The 14,527-nt window shown below is 66.2% G+C and overlaps 4 protein-coding genes across 4 annotated transcripts in view; 2 read left to right on the top strand and 2 right to left on the bottom strand.

Annotated features, from left to right (window-relative positions):
* Nucleotides 1-708, bottom strand: part of CHLRE_10g465450v5 (uncharacterized protein) — a 7,882-nt gene extending 7,174 nt beyond the window's left edge. The window contains exon 1 of the mRNA XM_043067240.1: nt 1-708. This exon is cut by the window's left edge and continues 3 nt beyond it. Coding sequence (XP_042920637.1) covers nt 1-485 — 485 coding nt within the window. The 5' untranslated portion in view covers nt 486-708.
* Nucleotides 709-767: 59 nt separating this feature from the next.
* CHLRE_10g465400v5 (uncharacterized protein) lies at nt 768-4,938 on the bottom strand. The gene is made up of 6 exons (XM_043067239.1): nt 4,607-4,938; nt 4,057-4,242; nt 3,409-3,489; nt 2,746-3,210; nt 1,870-2,363; nt 768-1,659 (listed from the first exon to the last, which is right to left on the bottom strand). Exons 1-6 carry the CDS (start codon nt 4,781-4,783, stop codon nt 933-935), a joined length of 2,130 nt encoding a protein of 709 aa, XP_042920636.1. The 5' UTR covers nt 4,784-4,938; the 3' UTR covers nt 768-932.
* Nucleotides 4,939-5,058: 120 nt separating this feature from the next.
* CHLRE_10g465375v5 (uncharacterized protein) lies at nt 5,059-7,074 on the top strand. The gene is made up of 3 exons (XM_043067238.1): nt 5,059-5,149; nt 5,764-5,926; nt 6,195-7,074. Exon 3 carries the CDS (start codon nt 6,233-6,235, stop codon nt 6,635-6,637), a length of 405 nt encoding a protein of 134 aa, XP_042920635.1. The 5' UTR covers nt 5,059-5,149; nt 5,764-5,926; nt 6,195-6,232; the 3' UTR covers nt 6,638-7,074.
* A 524-nt stretch (nt 7,075-7,598) lies between these two features.
* CHLRE_10g465350v5 (uncharacterized protein) lies at nt 7,599-14,424 on the top strand. Its single transcript, XM_043067237.1, has 14 exons — nt 7,599-7,815; nt 7,973-8,089; nt 8,216-8,357; nt 8,479-8,616; nt 8,742-8,879; nt 9,005-9,142; nt 9,268-9,347; nt 9,577-9,628; nt 9,850-9,987; nt 10,112-10,249; nt 10,374-10,499; nt 10,896-11,209; nt 12,171-12,347; nt 12,527-14,424. The coding sequence occupies exons 2-14, from the start codon at nt 7,985-7,987 to the stop codon at nt 12,578-12,580; spliced, it is 1,740 nt and encodes a 579-aa protein (XP_042920634.1). The 5' UTR covers nt 7,599-7,815; nt 7,973-7,984; the 3' UTR covers nt 12,581-14,424.
* Nucleotides 14,425-14,527: the final 103 nt, after the last annotated feature.

Below are 14,527 nucleotides of genomic sequence, written 5' to 3'. Positions count from 1 at the left end.
TAGTGCGCCTCCGCCTCAGGCAGCCTGGTGCCGCCGTCGGGCCGCAGGTGGTTGGCGCGCTGCAGCGCCACCCCCACCTCCGTGCGCAGCTGCTGCTCAGCCCCCAGCAGCTCGCGAGCCGCGGAGCTGGCGGCAGCTGCAGCAGCGGCTGTAGCAGCGGACGAAGTGGGGGCTGTAGCGGCGGCAGACAGGGTGGAAAGCAGCTGGGTGCGGGTGTAGGGCGCGGGGCCGGACCGGGGTTGGCCGGAGGCAGGGCCGGTGGCGGCGGCCTGGGGGCTCATCAGCCCCACGCGTGTCGCGATTGAATCCAGGGCGGCCTGGGTTTCTGCCAGCTGTCGTCGTAGACCCGCGAGCTCGGGTTCCATCGGGTCACTGGCGCGCGCGTTGAGCGGGCCGGGCGTCGATGGATTGGGCTTCGATGGCCCGGACGCGGCCGCAGCAGCGGGCGGGCCGACGAGCGCAAGTGCTGTTGTCAAGGCAAGCATCACCGCCAGTCCAGATCTTTGTCGATGCATTGTGTTTGTAGATATCAAAGGGCTAACAGCGTTTCAGCAAGAGTGTTGCGCGAAACCCCGTTTGTGCGCGGTTCAATGCCGCTGCACCATGAGCTGCGCATTTCTTCTTCTAGTAACCTGTAATATCTCTGCAATTATAGATGTCAAGCGTCGCTGTGTATCAAGCTGGCATTGACTACACAGGGCGCGAAACTACGAGAGCTTGACGTTCGTTTTGCTATTTGATGTGGTCTAATGCTTACAGCTGCTAGTGAGCGCGTTGACTTACATATCTGCACAATTTCAAGGATCACGGACGCTTTCGATATGTGCCGGCACGCACGGGCACGCACCCGGATCCAACTGAGCGACAGGCGCACGTTGATGCGCAAGCAAAGACACTCCAACCAATGGAGTCAATCTTAGTCCGCGGGCACCCTAGAATTCCTCCGCCATGACACGTTGCCTCTTGCCGCCCCCCTCAGAGCCGCCCGCGTTGCCGCTCCTGGCTCTCCCCGCCAGCGGGGCGTCCGCATCCTCCCACTCATCGTCGTCATCCTCCTCCTCGCCCTCGTCCTCACCCCCATACCCCTCTTTCCCGTCCTCCTCCCCCAGGTAATCGCCAGGTCCCACCCCGCCTTGTGAGAAGGCGGACACACGGCGGAAGGCGCCACCACCTGCCCCCGGCGGCTCCGCGGTGCTCCCCGCCTGCTGCTGATGGTGGTGCAGCTGTAGCGGCTGCAGCTGTAGCGGCTGGAGCTGCAGCGGCTGTAGCTGCAGCGGCTGTAGCTGTAGCGGCTGCAGCTGTAGCGGCTGCATCATCTGCTGCGGCGGGGACATGAGCACTCCCTGGGCGGCTGCTGCGGCGGCGGAGGCCAGTGCTGAGGCCAGTGAGAACGGGGGGTGGCCCGAAGCCGTCTGCTGCTGCTGCTGCTGCTGCAGATGCGGTTGATGTTGGTGGCTGTGCTGCTGCTGCTGCTGCTGCTGCTGCTGCTGCTGTTGTTGCTGCACTGGCGGCTGCTGCTGCTGTAGGGGGTTCCCGAGCCCGTGCGGCACCGCAGCGCTGTGGGGTGGGGGCGGGGCCGGGCCGCTGCTGGCGGGGGTGGCGGCGGCAGTGGTGGTGGTGGTGCCCACTGGCGGCGCGCCGGACGGCCCTGTGCTGCCTCTGTGGGGTGTGGGCGTGTGCGTGTCGGGGTGTGGGATCAGCAAGGTGGGCTTGGGAGCCGGGACCAGGGCTGAGGGGTGGTGTGGCAGTGGCGGCATGGCGGCAAGATAAGGCTTGGCAGGTGCGAGTGCGCGGCAGCAGGTGCAAGTGCGGAGACACACACAGGGGACAAGGACAACCACACTTGCACCTGATGACGGCTGCACCCACCTAGGTGTGGCCCCCGCCCCCGACTCCCGCCGCGTCAGAGGCACCAGCACCAGAGGACCGCCCGGACCCGCAATCACAGTGCCGCCCGCCGCCGCCGCCACAGCCGCCGGCGTGGCCCCCCCGCCGCCAGCGCCGGGGCTGAACAGGCCCCCCGGGTGCTGCTGCTGCTGCGCACTCCAGGGGGTGCCCCCGCCGCCTGCTCCTGCTCCTCCTCCCGTTGATGCGGGCGTCTCCGCGCCTCCTGCTCCCACGCCGGCTCCTGCTCCCGCGCCGACTCCGCCGCCGCCGCCGGCCGTTGTGGTACTGAGCGGCGGCAGCGGCAGCGGCAGCGGCAGTTGGTCGGGCCCCACCAGTGAGCGGCCGCGGCTGAGGGTGAGTCCCAGGCTGCCGGAGCGCATGGCGCCGCCGCCGCTGCCGGACACGGACACGGAGAGGGACACGGCGGCGCCCGACACGCCGGGCTTGGCGGCGCCGCCGGAGGGCGTGCTGGGGACCTGGGGCAGCGCGGCAGTGGGGAACGGGAGGCGGGGCGTCGGGGCAGGACGGCGACCGAGATGGCCCAGAGAGCTGCCGCGTCCTGATGTCTTCCGCGTAGGTAAGCTGATACACACACGCACACGCACACGCGCGCACACACACACACACACACTGTCTTTGCGCAACGTTTTCCTTGTGCTCTTTAACACACACACACACACACACACACACGCACACACACACACACACACACACACACACACACACACACACACACACACATACACACACACACACACACACACGGAAGGCATCAAGACAACCATGCAGGCAGACTGCCCACCCCACCTGCCCACCTGCCCATGTTGCCCGCCTGCCCACCTGCCCCCGACCCCTCACCGTCTGCAGCAGCTTGCCCTCCCCCCGGCCGCTGCCGCCCCCGGCGCCAATGCCGCCGATGTGGCTGACGTCAGCACGGCTACGTAGCATGGAGGCCGCCTCGCCCGCACCACCGCCACCACCACCGCCCACACCACCGCGCCGACCCAGCGGGTCACTGCCGCCGCCGCCAACCGAGTCTGCAAAAGCCAGCACGCCAGCAGCTGCGGCGGCGCCGTCGCCCGCGCCGCCGCCAGCAGCGCCGCCACCGCCGGGCCCGCCCGGCGGCGCCCACGTGACCAGCCCCAGCCCCAGATCCGTCAGGGAGACCAAGGGCTGCTCGCGAAGCCGAAAAGGCGGCGTCGCCGCAGTGGCGACGGCTGCAGTGGCGGCGGCGGCGGCAGCCTTGGCGCTACTGCCGCCGCTACTGCCACCGGCGCTGGCGGCTGGGGGCAGGCGGCCGATGTCGCGGTGCATGTACTGCTCCTGCAGGGGCAGTAGCAGCAGCAGCAGCGGGGTATTGAGGCGGCGGGGGAAGGGGAAAGGAGCAGGAAGAGGAAAGAAAAGGAACCCTCAGTGCAGGCACCGTGTGTGTTTGCCCGCCCCCCTATCTACGCTGACACACTGACGTGCATGGTGTGTGCTCTGGGTCTCACACGCACACACGCACGGGCCCCGACGTACCGTCTGCGGCAGTAGCGCCGCGGGCGTGTGCGGCCCCAGACTCTGCAGCTCCGACTGCAGCCCAGCCACTGTGTCCCGCACCTGCGGCCACAGGCAGGCAGCCACAAGGGGTGAGGGCAGCGGGGGCAGAGGCGGGGCGGCGCAGGAGGCCCAGAGAGGTCAGGAGGCCGGAGAGGTCAGGAGGGGAGGTCAGTGCCTGCAGGCTCTGTGACTCATGCGCTCCGACCCCGACCCCGACCCTGACCCCGTCTCATGGCCCTGGCTCACGGCCCGGGCATCACCTCACCAACACCCTCCCCACCACCTAGCGGCAATGCAGTGCGCCCTCCTCCCCTCTCCCCCATTCGCTGGGCTCGGGCTGGGGCGTTCCCCGCCCGCCACGTTACCAAGCATGTCCCTCCATTCACCAAACACCGCCACGTCTGTCAGCACTGTGCACGTTCAATTTTCTTGTCCTCCCCGTGTCGCTCCCCCCCCCCTTCCCGTCCCCACTTCCTTGACTGTGGGACCTTTCTTTCCTCCCTCCTCGCCCTCCCCTCCCCGCTCATTGGGCCCGGGCACATAATCCCCCCTCCACTCCACTCCTTCCCAACCCCCTCTCCCCCTCCCCTATCTACAACCCCATCCTCCCTCCCCCCCTTTACCCACCAGCGGGAACTGCGCCGCCAGCGCCGCCGTGTCCAACGGCCCCGCCCAGTCGCCCACCGCGGCGGCAGTGGCGCGCACCCACTCGTCCTGGCTGCCCGCCGCGCCGCTGCTCAGCTCCGCCAGCAGCGGCACCAGGCGGGGGCGGTCGGCACGAGGCACGAACAGGCCCGCAAGCAGCAGCCGCACCTGCAGGCCGGGTGGGGAGGTGGAGGAGGGGGTGTAGATACCAGCCCAAACTATACCGAGCCCAAGGGGGAGGTGGGGAGGTGGGAGGTGGTGGGGGCACGCTGCCGCAGACCCAGCAGCAGCAGCCTGGGCTGTGGTACCGTAAAGCCACATGGTGCCCCATGGCCCCTCCCACTCCCCGTCGGGCCCCACGCCGCCCCACTGCCACACTGCCCCTCGGCGCCACTGCGCTGCAACCCTACTGCGCTTCGCCCCGTCTCCTCCACCTCCCTGCCCCTAGTGACCAGCAACCCTGCCCTCCCCTTTCTCCTCCTGCTCCCTCCTGTCCCCCTGGGTCCTGCGCAGTTCCAGCGGCACGTCGCACCTTGACCATGCTGTCCAGGCCGCCGAAGGTGCGAACCAGCGCATTGAGCCGCTCCTCGTTAAGTCCGCTAGCAGCTGTCTGCGCGCTCCAATCGCCCGAGAGCTTGGAATGCAGCCAAACGTGCAATCGACCGCTGTCCGCGGGCGCGGAGCTGCTGCCTGCCGCGCCTCCCTCCATTTCGGCCTGATGTATACAATTGTAGGTTCAATATATTATGTTGTTAACATGACATTCTGGATGCTGCCAATTGAAGCGTTCAAGAGGTCGGAATTTGAGGTTGAAGCGCAAACACTTGGTACATTTGAATGCCAGCTGACCTTAATTAAGTAGGTTAGAGATCAAATGAAACATATGCACATGTAGGGAGGTGTGCACGGCACTGAGTGCGTGTGCAGCTTGATGCAAACACAATCCCGGCAAAGCTCTTACCCTTTTCCGGCCTTCGACATGTAGGAAAGGCTATGCGTTTCCTACTGAGCCTGGCGGAGTCCTCTGGCGATGCCGGCAGCCTGAAGGCTGCCCTGGCGCACATGGGGGAAGCAGGTGGGGCAGAGCGATGACGGCTGCAGCACCGGCGGTCCGGCCCTTACCGGCGACGGTAGCGGCGGTAATGACTCCTATGGCAGTGGCGACAGCGATGTTGATGATGACAGCCGCTGCTGGCGGCAGTAGCAACGGAAGCTCGGGCGCGCACGGGGGCGGCGTGGGCCCGGCTCTTGTGATCCTGCGCGACGTGCTGCCGCCAAAGCCAAGCCCGCGTAATGATCCTTGGGGTATAGCACTTCACGATTGCTTTGACAGATTGGACCAACGCACTGAACGTCTCTTGAATGGCCCTGAGGTGGTGATGGTGCCGCTTGCGCGTACGGCGATGGTTGATTGCAAGTCTCGCACCGGCGCTGCGGCGCTGCTGGCGCAGGGCTTGCATCTTCCAGGGTTAAGCCGCCATCGCTGGCGAGAAGGGCCCTAACCACGTTCTCGGGGGGCCAAAAATGCCCAGTTTTTAGCGTTAGAGGGGAGCTACGAAAGGGGTAGTTGGCGAGATTCGGGGGCCGTATGCAACCCCACGGCACGCGGCAAGAATGCACCCCAGGAAATGCCCAATCTTTCTCGCCTGAGGGCCTACATTGGGGGCAAATTACTGCCGCTGCCCGCAGATGCAAGCCCAGCAGCTGGTGCTGTTGCGACCAGGCATGGAGAAGGATGTGGCCTTGGTGCCTATGCCGCCCGGCGAACCGGCGATCCCTGATCATCACCTGCGCCAGTGCGCGTCCGAGGCAAGATGGATGGGATGGCGTGTGCGATGTCCCGTAGATTGAGGTAAGATGGATGGGATGGCATACGTGAGAGCGTTCACGCCCGTATGCGAGTACCGTACGGTATACCGGTTCTCCCCTGCTCCTGATCATGATCCTGACATGTTGAGGCAGTGTCCAGTGTCCCTGTGTCCTCACATGGGTCTGCTTCCACCCATCACATTTGTCTCCCTCCCTCACAGTTGGGACCCATTTCGTTGGGCTTGGGCATAAAACCTCCCCTTTTTATTGCTTGCTGCTCGTGTACTCTGGTGCCGGCCGCATGCGCGCAGGTGCTGTTGGAAGTGTGGGCCAGGTCGGGCCGCCCGGGATGGAGGGCGCCCTGGCAGCGGCAGCAGTTCCATCCGGGGTTGGTGGCGCCGGCAAGAGCGGTGGCAGCAGTAGCAGTGGCGCTGAGGGGAGCATCGGTGCTGGGGCTGGCGGCGGCGCCGAGGGCTGCAGCAGCAGCACTGGCGGCGGCGCCGGAGGCTGCAATGGTGTTGGGGACGGCGGCGGCCAGAGCTGGGGTGGCAGTGCTGGCGGCGGCAGTGGTAGTAGCGGCCGTTACGGGGCGGTGCTGAGTGCAGAGCTGCAGGAGCGACTTGATCAATCGCTGCACCAGGACCAGCAAGTGCACGAGATGTGGTGTACTGGTGTGTCCATCATACACATGCATGATTTCTGCGTGGCAGGAAAGCAGCACGCTCAGGCACGCTGGCACGAGCCTTGGCAATAAGGCTTGGGGGTGGGGGTGGGAGGGGCACAATGCAGATGCGGAAGTGCTGCGGTAGGGCAGGCTGACATGGGCAGGCAGAGATTGTGGGATGATATGGATGCGGGTCGTCGAGACGAGGACGGAGGAGTGGCCAGGTGGGTAGGAATCACCGGATAAACGCAATGCAGGGTGACGTGGCACGACTGGGTATGCAACGTGTGTTGGTGTTGCTGGTGGGGGGGGGGCAGTGCGGATGCGGGAGTGCGGCGAATGCACGGGCGAATAGCTATGTACTTATATATTTGTGCTAGAGTGCGATTATGTGTCAGAGGCGGACTAAAAGCTGGTCCTGGGCCATGGCCCAGCTCTATGCTTGCTCCGCGAGCCATGGCGCGGGCCCTGGCGCGCACTGCTAGCGCCCGCCGAGCATTTCTACCTTGCAAACTATAACCTTACATACTCACCCAGCCGGCCCGGCTCCGCAGCTCCGGTGGGTCCCGCTGACAGCCGGCGATGCGCATGCCCTGCGCGCTGCCCTAGCGCCCCCGCGCCCGCGCTCTCATGCTGATGCTGCTGCTGCTGCTGCTGCTGCTGCTGCTGCTTCCGATGGTGCGCGGTGACAACGTGCTGGCAGCTGGGCGGTTCCGCGCTTGGGGCGCGCCGGTGCAGGTGCACGGGCGGGGGGGGGGGGGGGGGCGTGTGCGGTGGGGGGGCTGGGGGGTGCGGGGTGAACCAGCACTGGCGCTCTAGCATGGCGCTATTCTCCCCCACCCCCTTCCCCAGCATGGCTCGAAGGTTCGGCCAGCCAGCAGCGGTGAGGGCGCAGCAGCAGCAGCAGCGGGGGCTGGGGTGGGGTTAGGGGTGGGGCGCAGGGTGCGGGCGCAGCAGGCAGGGCTGCCGGCGTAGGCTGCCGGCCCATGGGCACGGACCGGGCCTCAAAACAAGCGACGGCCCTTGTTCCCTTCTTCCCCTTTGCGAAACTACACATTTGCGAGTAGGGTGAAGCATGCAGAGCGATAGTGATGCAGATGTAGAGACGGTGAAGACACCGAGTATGTGACGCTAGACTCGCCGCCGCCTTCCTCCGCTGGTGCGCGCAGCATGGCAAGTGTTTGTGGCATTCGATTTCATGACGGGTCTCGTGGTCTTGCGTAGTATCGGGGCGGCTGCAGCTTGGGACGGCGCCCCGCGGGTCACAGGTGAGCACAGTGAGAACAGTGAGCCCGGGCGCCATTGTAAACCTGCGCGCACAAACCACACAGGCACCCCTGTGGTTGGAAATCCGCGAGCTGCAGCAGGTGCGCTTCAGGTGCATTCGGCCCCGCGGCAGCGCGTGACGTATTTCCTGTGTCGCAGGCCAGTCGCAGAATGTTGCTCTCGGCCGTAGGGCATTGTCAGTTGCGCAAGCTGCAGCTGGCCACGGCGATCGCCGCGGCGGCGCTGGCGGCGGCGGCGCTGGCCACCCCCAACCGGGTGCGCGAGTGGGGGCGGGTGGCTGTGCCTTCTCTCCCGCGCGCCGCGCCGCTGACTTGCCCGCTGCCTCCATCCCCTGTGCCATTGGAACCACCCCCCCTCCCCCCGCTCACGCACGCCCCGCAGGCCCCAGCTCCCTGCTCGGCCGCGGCGGCAGCCTCAGCCGCGGCGGTGTGGGCGGCATGGGCTTCCAGGGCGGCGACCGCGGCGGTGGCGATCGCCGCGGCGGCGCTGGCAGCGGCGGCGCTGGCCACCCCCACCCAGGTGCGTGAGTGGGGGCGGGTGGTTGTGCCTTCTCTCCCGCGCGCCGCGCCGCTGACTTGGCCGCTGCCTCCATCCCCTGTGCCATTGGAACCACCCCCCTCCCCCCGCTCACGCACGCCCCGCAGGCCCCAGCTCCCTGCTCGGCCGCGGCGGCAGCCTCAGCCGCGGCGGTGTGGGCGGCATGGGCTTCCAGGGCGGCGACCGCGGCGGTGGCGCTGGTGGCGGCGGTGCTGGCAGCGGCGGCGCTGGCCACCCCCACCCAGGTGCGCGAGTGGGGGCGGGTGGTTGTGCCTTCTCTCCCGCGCGCCGCGCCGCTGACTTGGCCGCTGCCTCCATCCCCTGTGCCATTGAAACCACCCCCCTCCCCCCGCTCACGCATGGCTCGCAGGCCCCAGCTCCCTGCTCGGCCGCGGCGGCAGCCTCAGCCGCGGCGGTGTGGGCGGCATGGGCTTCCAGGGCGGCGACCGCGGCGGTGGCGCTGGTGGCGGCGGTGCTGGCAGCGGCGGCGCTGGCCACCCCCACCCAGGTGCGCGAGTGGGGGCGGGTGGCTGTGCCTTCTCTCCCGCGCGCCGCGCCGCCATCTTGCCCGCTGCCTCCATCCCCTGTGCCATTGAAACCACCCCCCTCCCCCCGCTCACGCACGCCCCGCAGGCCCCAGCTCACTGCTCGGCCGCGGCGGCAGCCTCAGCCGCGGCGGTGTGGGCGGCATGGGCTTCCAGGGCGGCGACCGCGGCGGTGGCGATCGCTGCGGCGGTGCTGGCAGCGGCGGCGCTGGCCACCCCCACCCAGGTGCGCGAGTGGGGGCGGGTGGCTGTGCCTTCTCGCCCGCGCGCCGCGCCGCCATCTTGCCCGCTGCCTCCATCCCCTGTGCCATTGAAACCACCCCCCTCCCCCCGCACACGCACGCCCTGCAGGCCCCAGCTCCCTGCTCGGCTCCAGTGGCCGCGGTGGTGGTGACTTCAGCGATGAGCGGCTGCTCCAGCTGATTGACATGGTATGTTTGTCGTCCAGTGTGTTCATCGGTAGCAGCCTGTCTGGTTGTATTGACGGCCACTGGCTGGTGGATGGTGCAGGGCTTCAATGCTCACCAAAGTGCGGACGCTGTGGTGATGACCAGGGACGGAGATGTGCAGGTAATTGTGCATATCGTATGCAGTTTGCTTGGTCTGTACTAGTTCCCCTGTCACGCAATGTTGTGACGCGGTGCTACTTCGGACGCGTAGGCAGCCGTCGATGTCATCTTGCAGAACGACAACCGAGCCCACGATGAATCAGGTGATATGGATAACAGTGTTGCTGTGTACAGATAGCCACGCTGATCTGTGCGCCTGCCTGCTTAAGGATCTTTCTCCAACCAGTTGTCGAACACCTTGACTGCTGCTGCTGCAGCCTGATTGTGCCTTCTCTCCCGCGCGCCACGCCGCTGACTTGGCCGCTGCCTCCATCCCCTGTGCCATTTAAACCTCCCCCTCCCCCCTCTCACGCACGCCCTGCAGGCCCCAGCTCCCTGCTCGGCCGCGGCGGCAGCCTCAGCCGCGGCGGTGTGGGCGGCATGGGCTTCCAGGGCGGCGACCGCGGCGGTGGCGATCGCCGCGGCGGCGCTGGCAGCGGCGGCGCTGGCCACCCCCACCCAGGTGCGTGAGTGGGGGCGGGTGGTTGTGCCTTCTCTCCCGCGCGCCGCGCCGCCATCTTGCCCGCTGCCGCCATCCCCTGTGCCATTGAAACCACCCCCTCCCCGCGCTCACGCATGGCCCGCAGGCCCCAGCTCCCTGCTCGGCCGCAGCGGCAGCCTCAGCCGTGGCGGTGTGGGCGGCATGGGCTTCCAGGGCGGCGACCGCGGCGGTGGCGATCGCCGCGGCGGTGCTGGCAGCGGCGGCGCTGGCCACCCCCACCCAGGTGCGTGAGTGGGGGCGGGTGGTTGTGCCTTCTCTACCGTGCGCCGCGCCGCCATCTTGCCCGCTGCCTCCATCCCCTGTGCCATTGAAACCACCCCCTCCCCGCGCTCACGCATGGCCCGCAGGCCCCAGCTCCCTGCTCGGCCGCGGCGGCAGCCTCAGCCGCGGCGGTGTGGGCGGCATGGGCTTCCAGGGCGGCGATCGCGGCGGTGGCGATCGCCGCGGTGGCGGCGCTGGCTACCCCCAACCGGGTGCGCGAGTGGGGGCAAGTGGTTACGGTTTATTGGCATGGCCTACAAGTTGGTTACCGTTGGTATCGTGGATGCTGCCTCTCCTGCCTTATGGCCTCCGCTGCTACATGTCGCGGACCGTCGACACGGCAGCAGGTTCCTCAAGGGCGCGCATCACACTCCGGACTACTGGCGTTGTGGAGAATATCAATGATATGTGCGCATGCCGTCGCTGTCCTGCCGTACCATAGTTGCGCATGCAATACGCATGCGAATACACTCCCCACTAACTCGCTTCTGTGTGTCTGCCTTGCTCTCCTGTGCATACGGATGGTCGCGGTAGTGGTAGCGGTGGCGGCGGCAGGTGCGCCGGTGGCGGCGGGCTGGGCTGCGTGCTGGGCTGCGTCCTGCTCCAAGCCCGGGTGGCCATGTGCAGCAGGATCAACCCAAATCGCCAGCGCCTCTTGTGCCTCCGCCAGCGCCTGCTCAGCCTGCTGAACCTGGGCGGCAGCGGCAGCGTCAGCGGCAGCGGCAGCGACAGCGGCAGCAGCAGCAGCGGCCGAATTGCCCGAAGATGGGCCCGGGCCTGCAGCAGCGGCCTCGGCGGCCGCAGCGGCCTCATCAGCTTCCAGGACAGCCACCGCATGGGCGGCAGCGGCAGCGTCATGAGCTGCAGCAGCGGCCTGTACGACACCGTGCAGTGCACCGTCGCCACCCACAGGCTGGCTCCAGTGAGCCGGCTCCTCATCCTCCTCCGCCACCAGCTCCAGCCCCAGTGCCACGTCCATGTCAAGGAACCACGCTGGGGCAGCTGGGGCTGCTGGGGCTGCTGGGGCAGCTGTGGCAGCTGGGGCTGCTGGGGCAGCTGTGGCAGCTGGGGCTGCTGTGGCAGGGCCGCCGCTGGGGCTGGGCTGGGCGGGCCGCCGACCTGCGGCAGCGCGGCCTGTCCGGCTGAGCGCCGACGCTGCTGGGGGGGGCCCGCCTCCGACCGAGGCGACCGGAGCGGAGGCTTGGTGGCCGACGCCACGGCCATCACGAGCGCCACGAAGAGCGCCGCGGTGAACTTCATTATATTAACCCTAACTTCTATTTTCTTGTACTATCACCTGGGGCAGGCAGGCAGGCAGGCAGGAAGGAATCAGGATCAGCGGATCAAACGTCGCAATTTGCAGTTCGCGCTGCGTTCGGCCGTCTGCGCGGGCCCATTCGAGTCACAGGCCCCCCAAGAGCCCATATAGCTTAGCGGTGGACCTGCCAAGGGCTCACCTGCCGCGAGCTCTAGGTCGTCCCCGAGCTCTCCGAGCGCTCGCCGGTCAGGCAAGATGGTTGCAGCGCCGACCTCGACGTTTTGCACATTTTTGTGGCGCAGATTATTGTGGAGCAGAGTTCAGAGGAGACGCGAAGGGCGCGAAGGCGCGAAAGGACCGACAAGATAGAAACTGTTAAAATACGGTGTTTGTGGCAGTATATATATATATGGCACCCCAAAACACATGTACAGCTGCTGCTCCTGCGCTGCGCGCGCGCTTGCCCCCTTTGCAGCCACCGCATGGCGGCGCGCGGTAGCCGAGGGCGATGCGCTGCTGGCAATGCGCTGCTGTGCGCGATCTGCACATGCTGCACAGCCGCACGCCGTCGTCTCTGCCGTGCTGCCATTGGGTGCCGCGCTCCTGCGTGCCACACTTTGTGCAGTGCGCCGGCACCGCTGAGCTGCGCGCCCCTGCCGCCGCCACCAGCGCCGCCGCCGCCAGCACTGCCGCCGCCGCCACGCGCTTCTCGAAGCTGGCCAGCCAGTCACCGGCGTCGGAGCTGGGGCAGCTGCCCGTGTACGTGACGGGCCGCACAGGCCATAGGGCCGGGTACCTGAAGGTGCGGGTGACCAGGGTTGTGTTGACGTTGGTCTTGGCTGTCTGCGTGCGTGATGTATGGCCGGCAACACCATGTCCACCATAGAAGAGAAGGTCGTGGCGGCCGTGGAAAAACGGCGTGAGCTGCGGCCAGCCAGCGGAGAGGGCGATCCTGAGCCGTTTAGGATGCGACACCCACAGTCACCCGACTCGCCGCACTCGCTGAGCCCCCCATTCTACTCCGAGGCCAGGTGATGAAGATGTAGAGGCCGTGGACTTGTGGGAACCACGAGAGGATGCCAGGGGCGGGTTCGTGCTCCTCAATACGAACGCGGGTTCAGTGTATTAAATTGCACCTAGATGCTAGACTCTGGCGTTCGACCAGCCGTTGCAAATTGTTTGCCATCTTCTGGGGTCTGGGAATTAGCTGTCACCCTGCGGGACTTCACCAACCTGCCTTAACACTGTCCAATCACACACCTGTTATTGACGAGTGTTGCGGAACTAATGCGTACGTAGACCAGAGCGGAAGGCGGAGTGGGCTTGCAGGCGGCATGAGAGTAGGCAGTCAGTAGCGCAAGTTGCGAATTCACATGTTACCTCGTAACCGACGGTAAACGCTGTGGACGGTCGCGCCCATGGCTGGCTGACGGAAGGTGGCTGCTGTATTGGGATGGCTGGGCTGGACGACGCCGGCCGGGCTGGCGTTGGGACTACCAGAAAGGATGCGCCCGAAACCAACCTGGAGAACACCAGCGCCACCGGTGCCCAGCACGACATGTAAGGGAGGGAGGAGGGAGGGACAGGAGGCGTGATGCACTGCAGCGTAGAAGCTATGGCGCTAGGCGCGAGGCAAGCAACGTCAACCCCAAAGCAACCGCGAGGACATGGTGCGCAAGCCGGGCTGCAGGCTGTGGCTGTTATGGCTGCGCGCTGCGCGGGGTGACTAAACGAAGAACACTAAGTACGGGGACGGGATGGATGCGGTTAATAAATGAGCAAGGGCGCCGGGCGGCCGAGGAAGTAACGACAGCGCGATCGCTGCATGGCTCATCCCGGTCGCACTGCGGTCGGCATGGGCGCGTGCGGTGCATGCCGTGCGACACCAGGAAGCCACAAGCAGCCAACGCAAACGAATCCTCCGCAGGGGCGGCAAGGGACGCAAGCATACGCAGACAAGGAGGCAAGGGGTGCAGACAGCAAGGATGCTAGACGGCTGTCCGGAGGGTGCGTTCCAGCCTGCTTTGCACGGTCGTCGGGTCGACTTCGGCGTTCTCTGAGTGTTACTTTGTACCATATACACCACAAGTACTCAGTTTGCGGCCTGATTGATGATGCCGCGCGGTCAACATGCAACACATGTTCCTGCGCAAACAGCGAGATTTGATTTCAATTTCGATTGCCGTGATATACTCTAGGCATTAAGAGACAAATTAAAAGCTCCCGGGCTTACGAGCGCGACTCTATCTGGCGAACGCTTGCCCCGCGTGACAGCCATCCTGCAAAACGCGGCGGGAGCCAGAATATAGCATCCTTATATGTCACATAAGTTAAAGCTTGAGCACGGACGGCTAGACCTGCACGTGCGCAAAGAAGCACGTGTGGACACGTTCTTGCCCCTGGTTGTCAGCGCGTGTGGGTCCAACCCGCGCCACCGGTCCGCTGCAAGTCCCGGCCCCAGCGCGCCAGGCTGTTCCCTGAGGACGGATGAAGGAGGGAGGGAAGGGGGGGAGAAGGGGAGCCTGTGGGCATCAGCACATATCCTGCTGCGATGGCTCCGCGGCTGCGAAGTGCTGCAACCATGTACACTACATGATACATCGGTAGTTGAGCTGGTGCAGCCTGAGCACCAACGCGCGTCAGGTATGCCAAAGTTTGCCCCACAGCTTGTATGGGGCAAGTCTGGAGTTCCGAGAGCTCAGAGTCTGGACTTGCTGGGCTGGAACCACCCCTGGCTGGAACACACACACATCCTGCATGTTCTGCACCTGCGCCTTCCGGGCCCAGCAGGAGTGTGGGGCTTCCTACACTTGTACCTAACAGAGCACTTGCACGGAGCGCACATGGTTGCAGTTGCCTGGCCGTCCTAACGTGTCCTAACTGGCCTGGCGCCCCCAGGCGGGGCCCGGCGGATCGGCACAGCCCGCATCGTGCCACTCCTTGTCATCCACGCTAGTGTTGCAACGGTACTACACACAGAGC

This window comes from Chlamydomonas reinhardtii, chromosome 10, assembly GCF_000002595.2.
Source record: "Chlamydomonas reinhardtii strain CC-503 cw92 mt+ chromosome 10, whole genome shotgun sequence".
Classification (NCBI taxonomy): Eukaryota; Viridiplantae; Chlorophyta; class Chlorophyceae; order Chlamydomonadales; family Chlamydomonadaceae; genus Chlamydomonas; species Chlamydomonas reinhardtii.
This window is presented reverse-complemented; position numbering and strand designations above follow the sequence as displayed.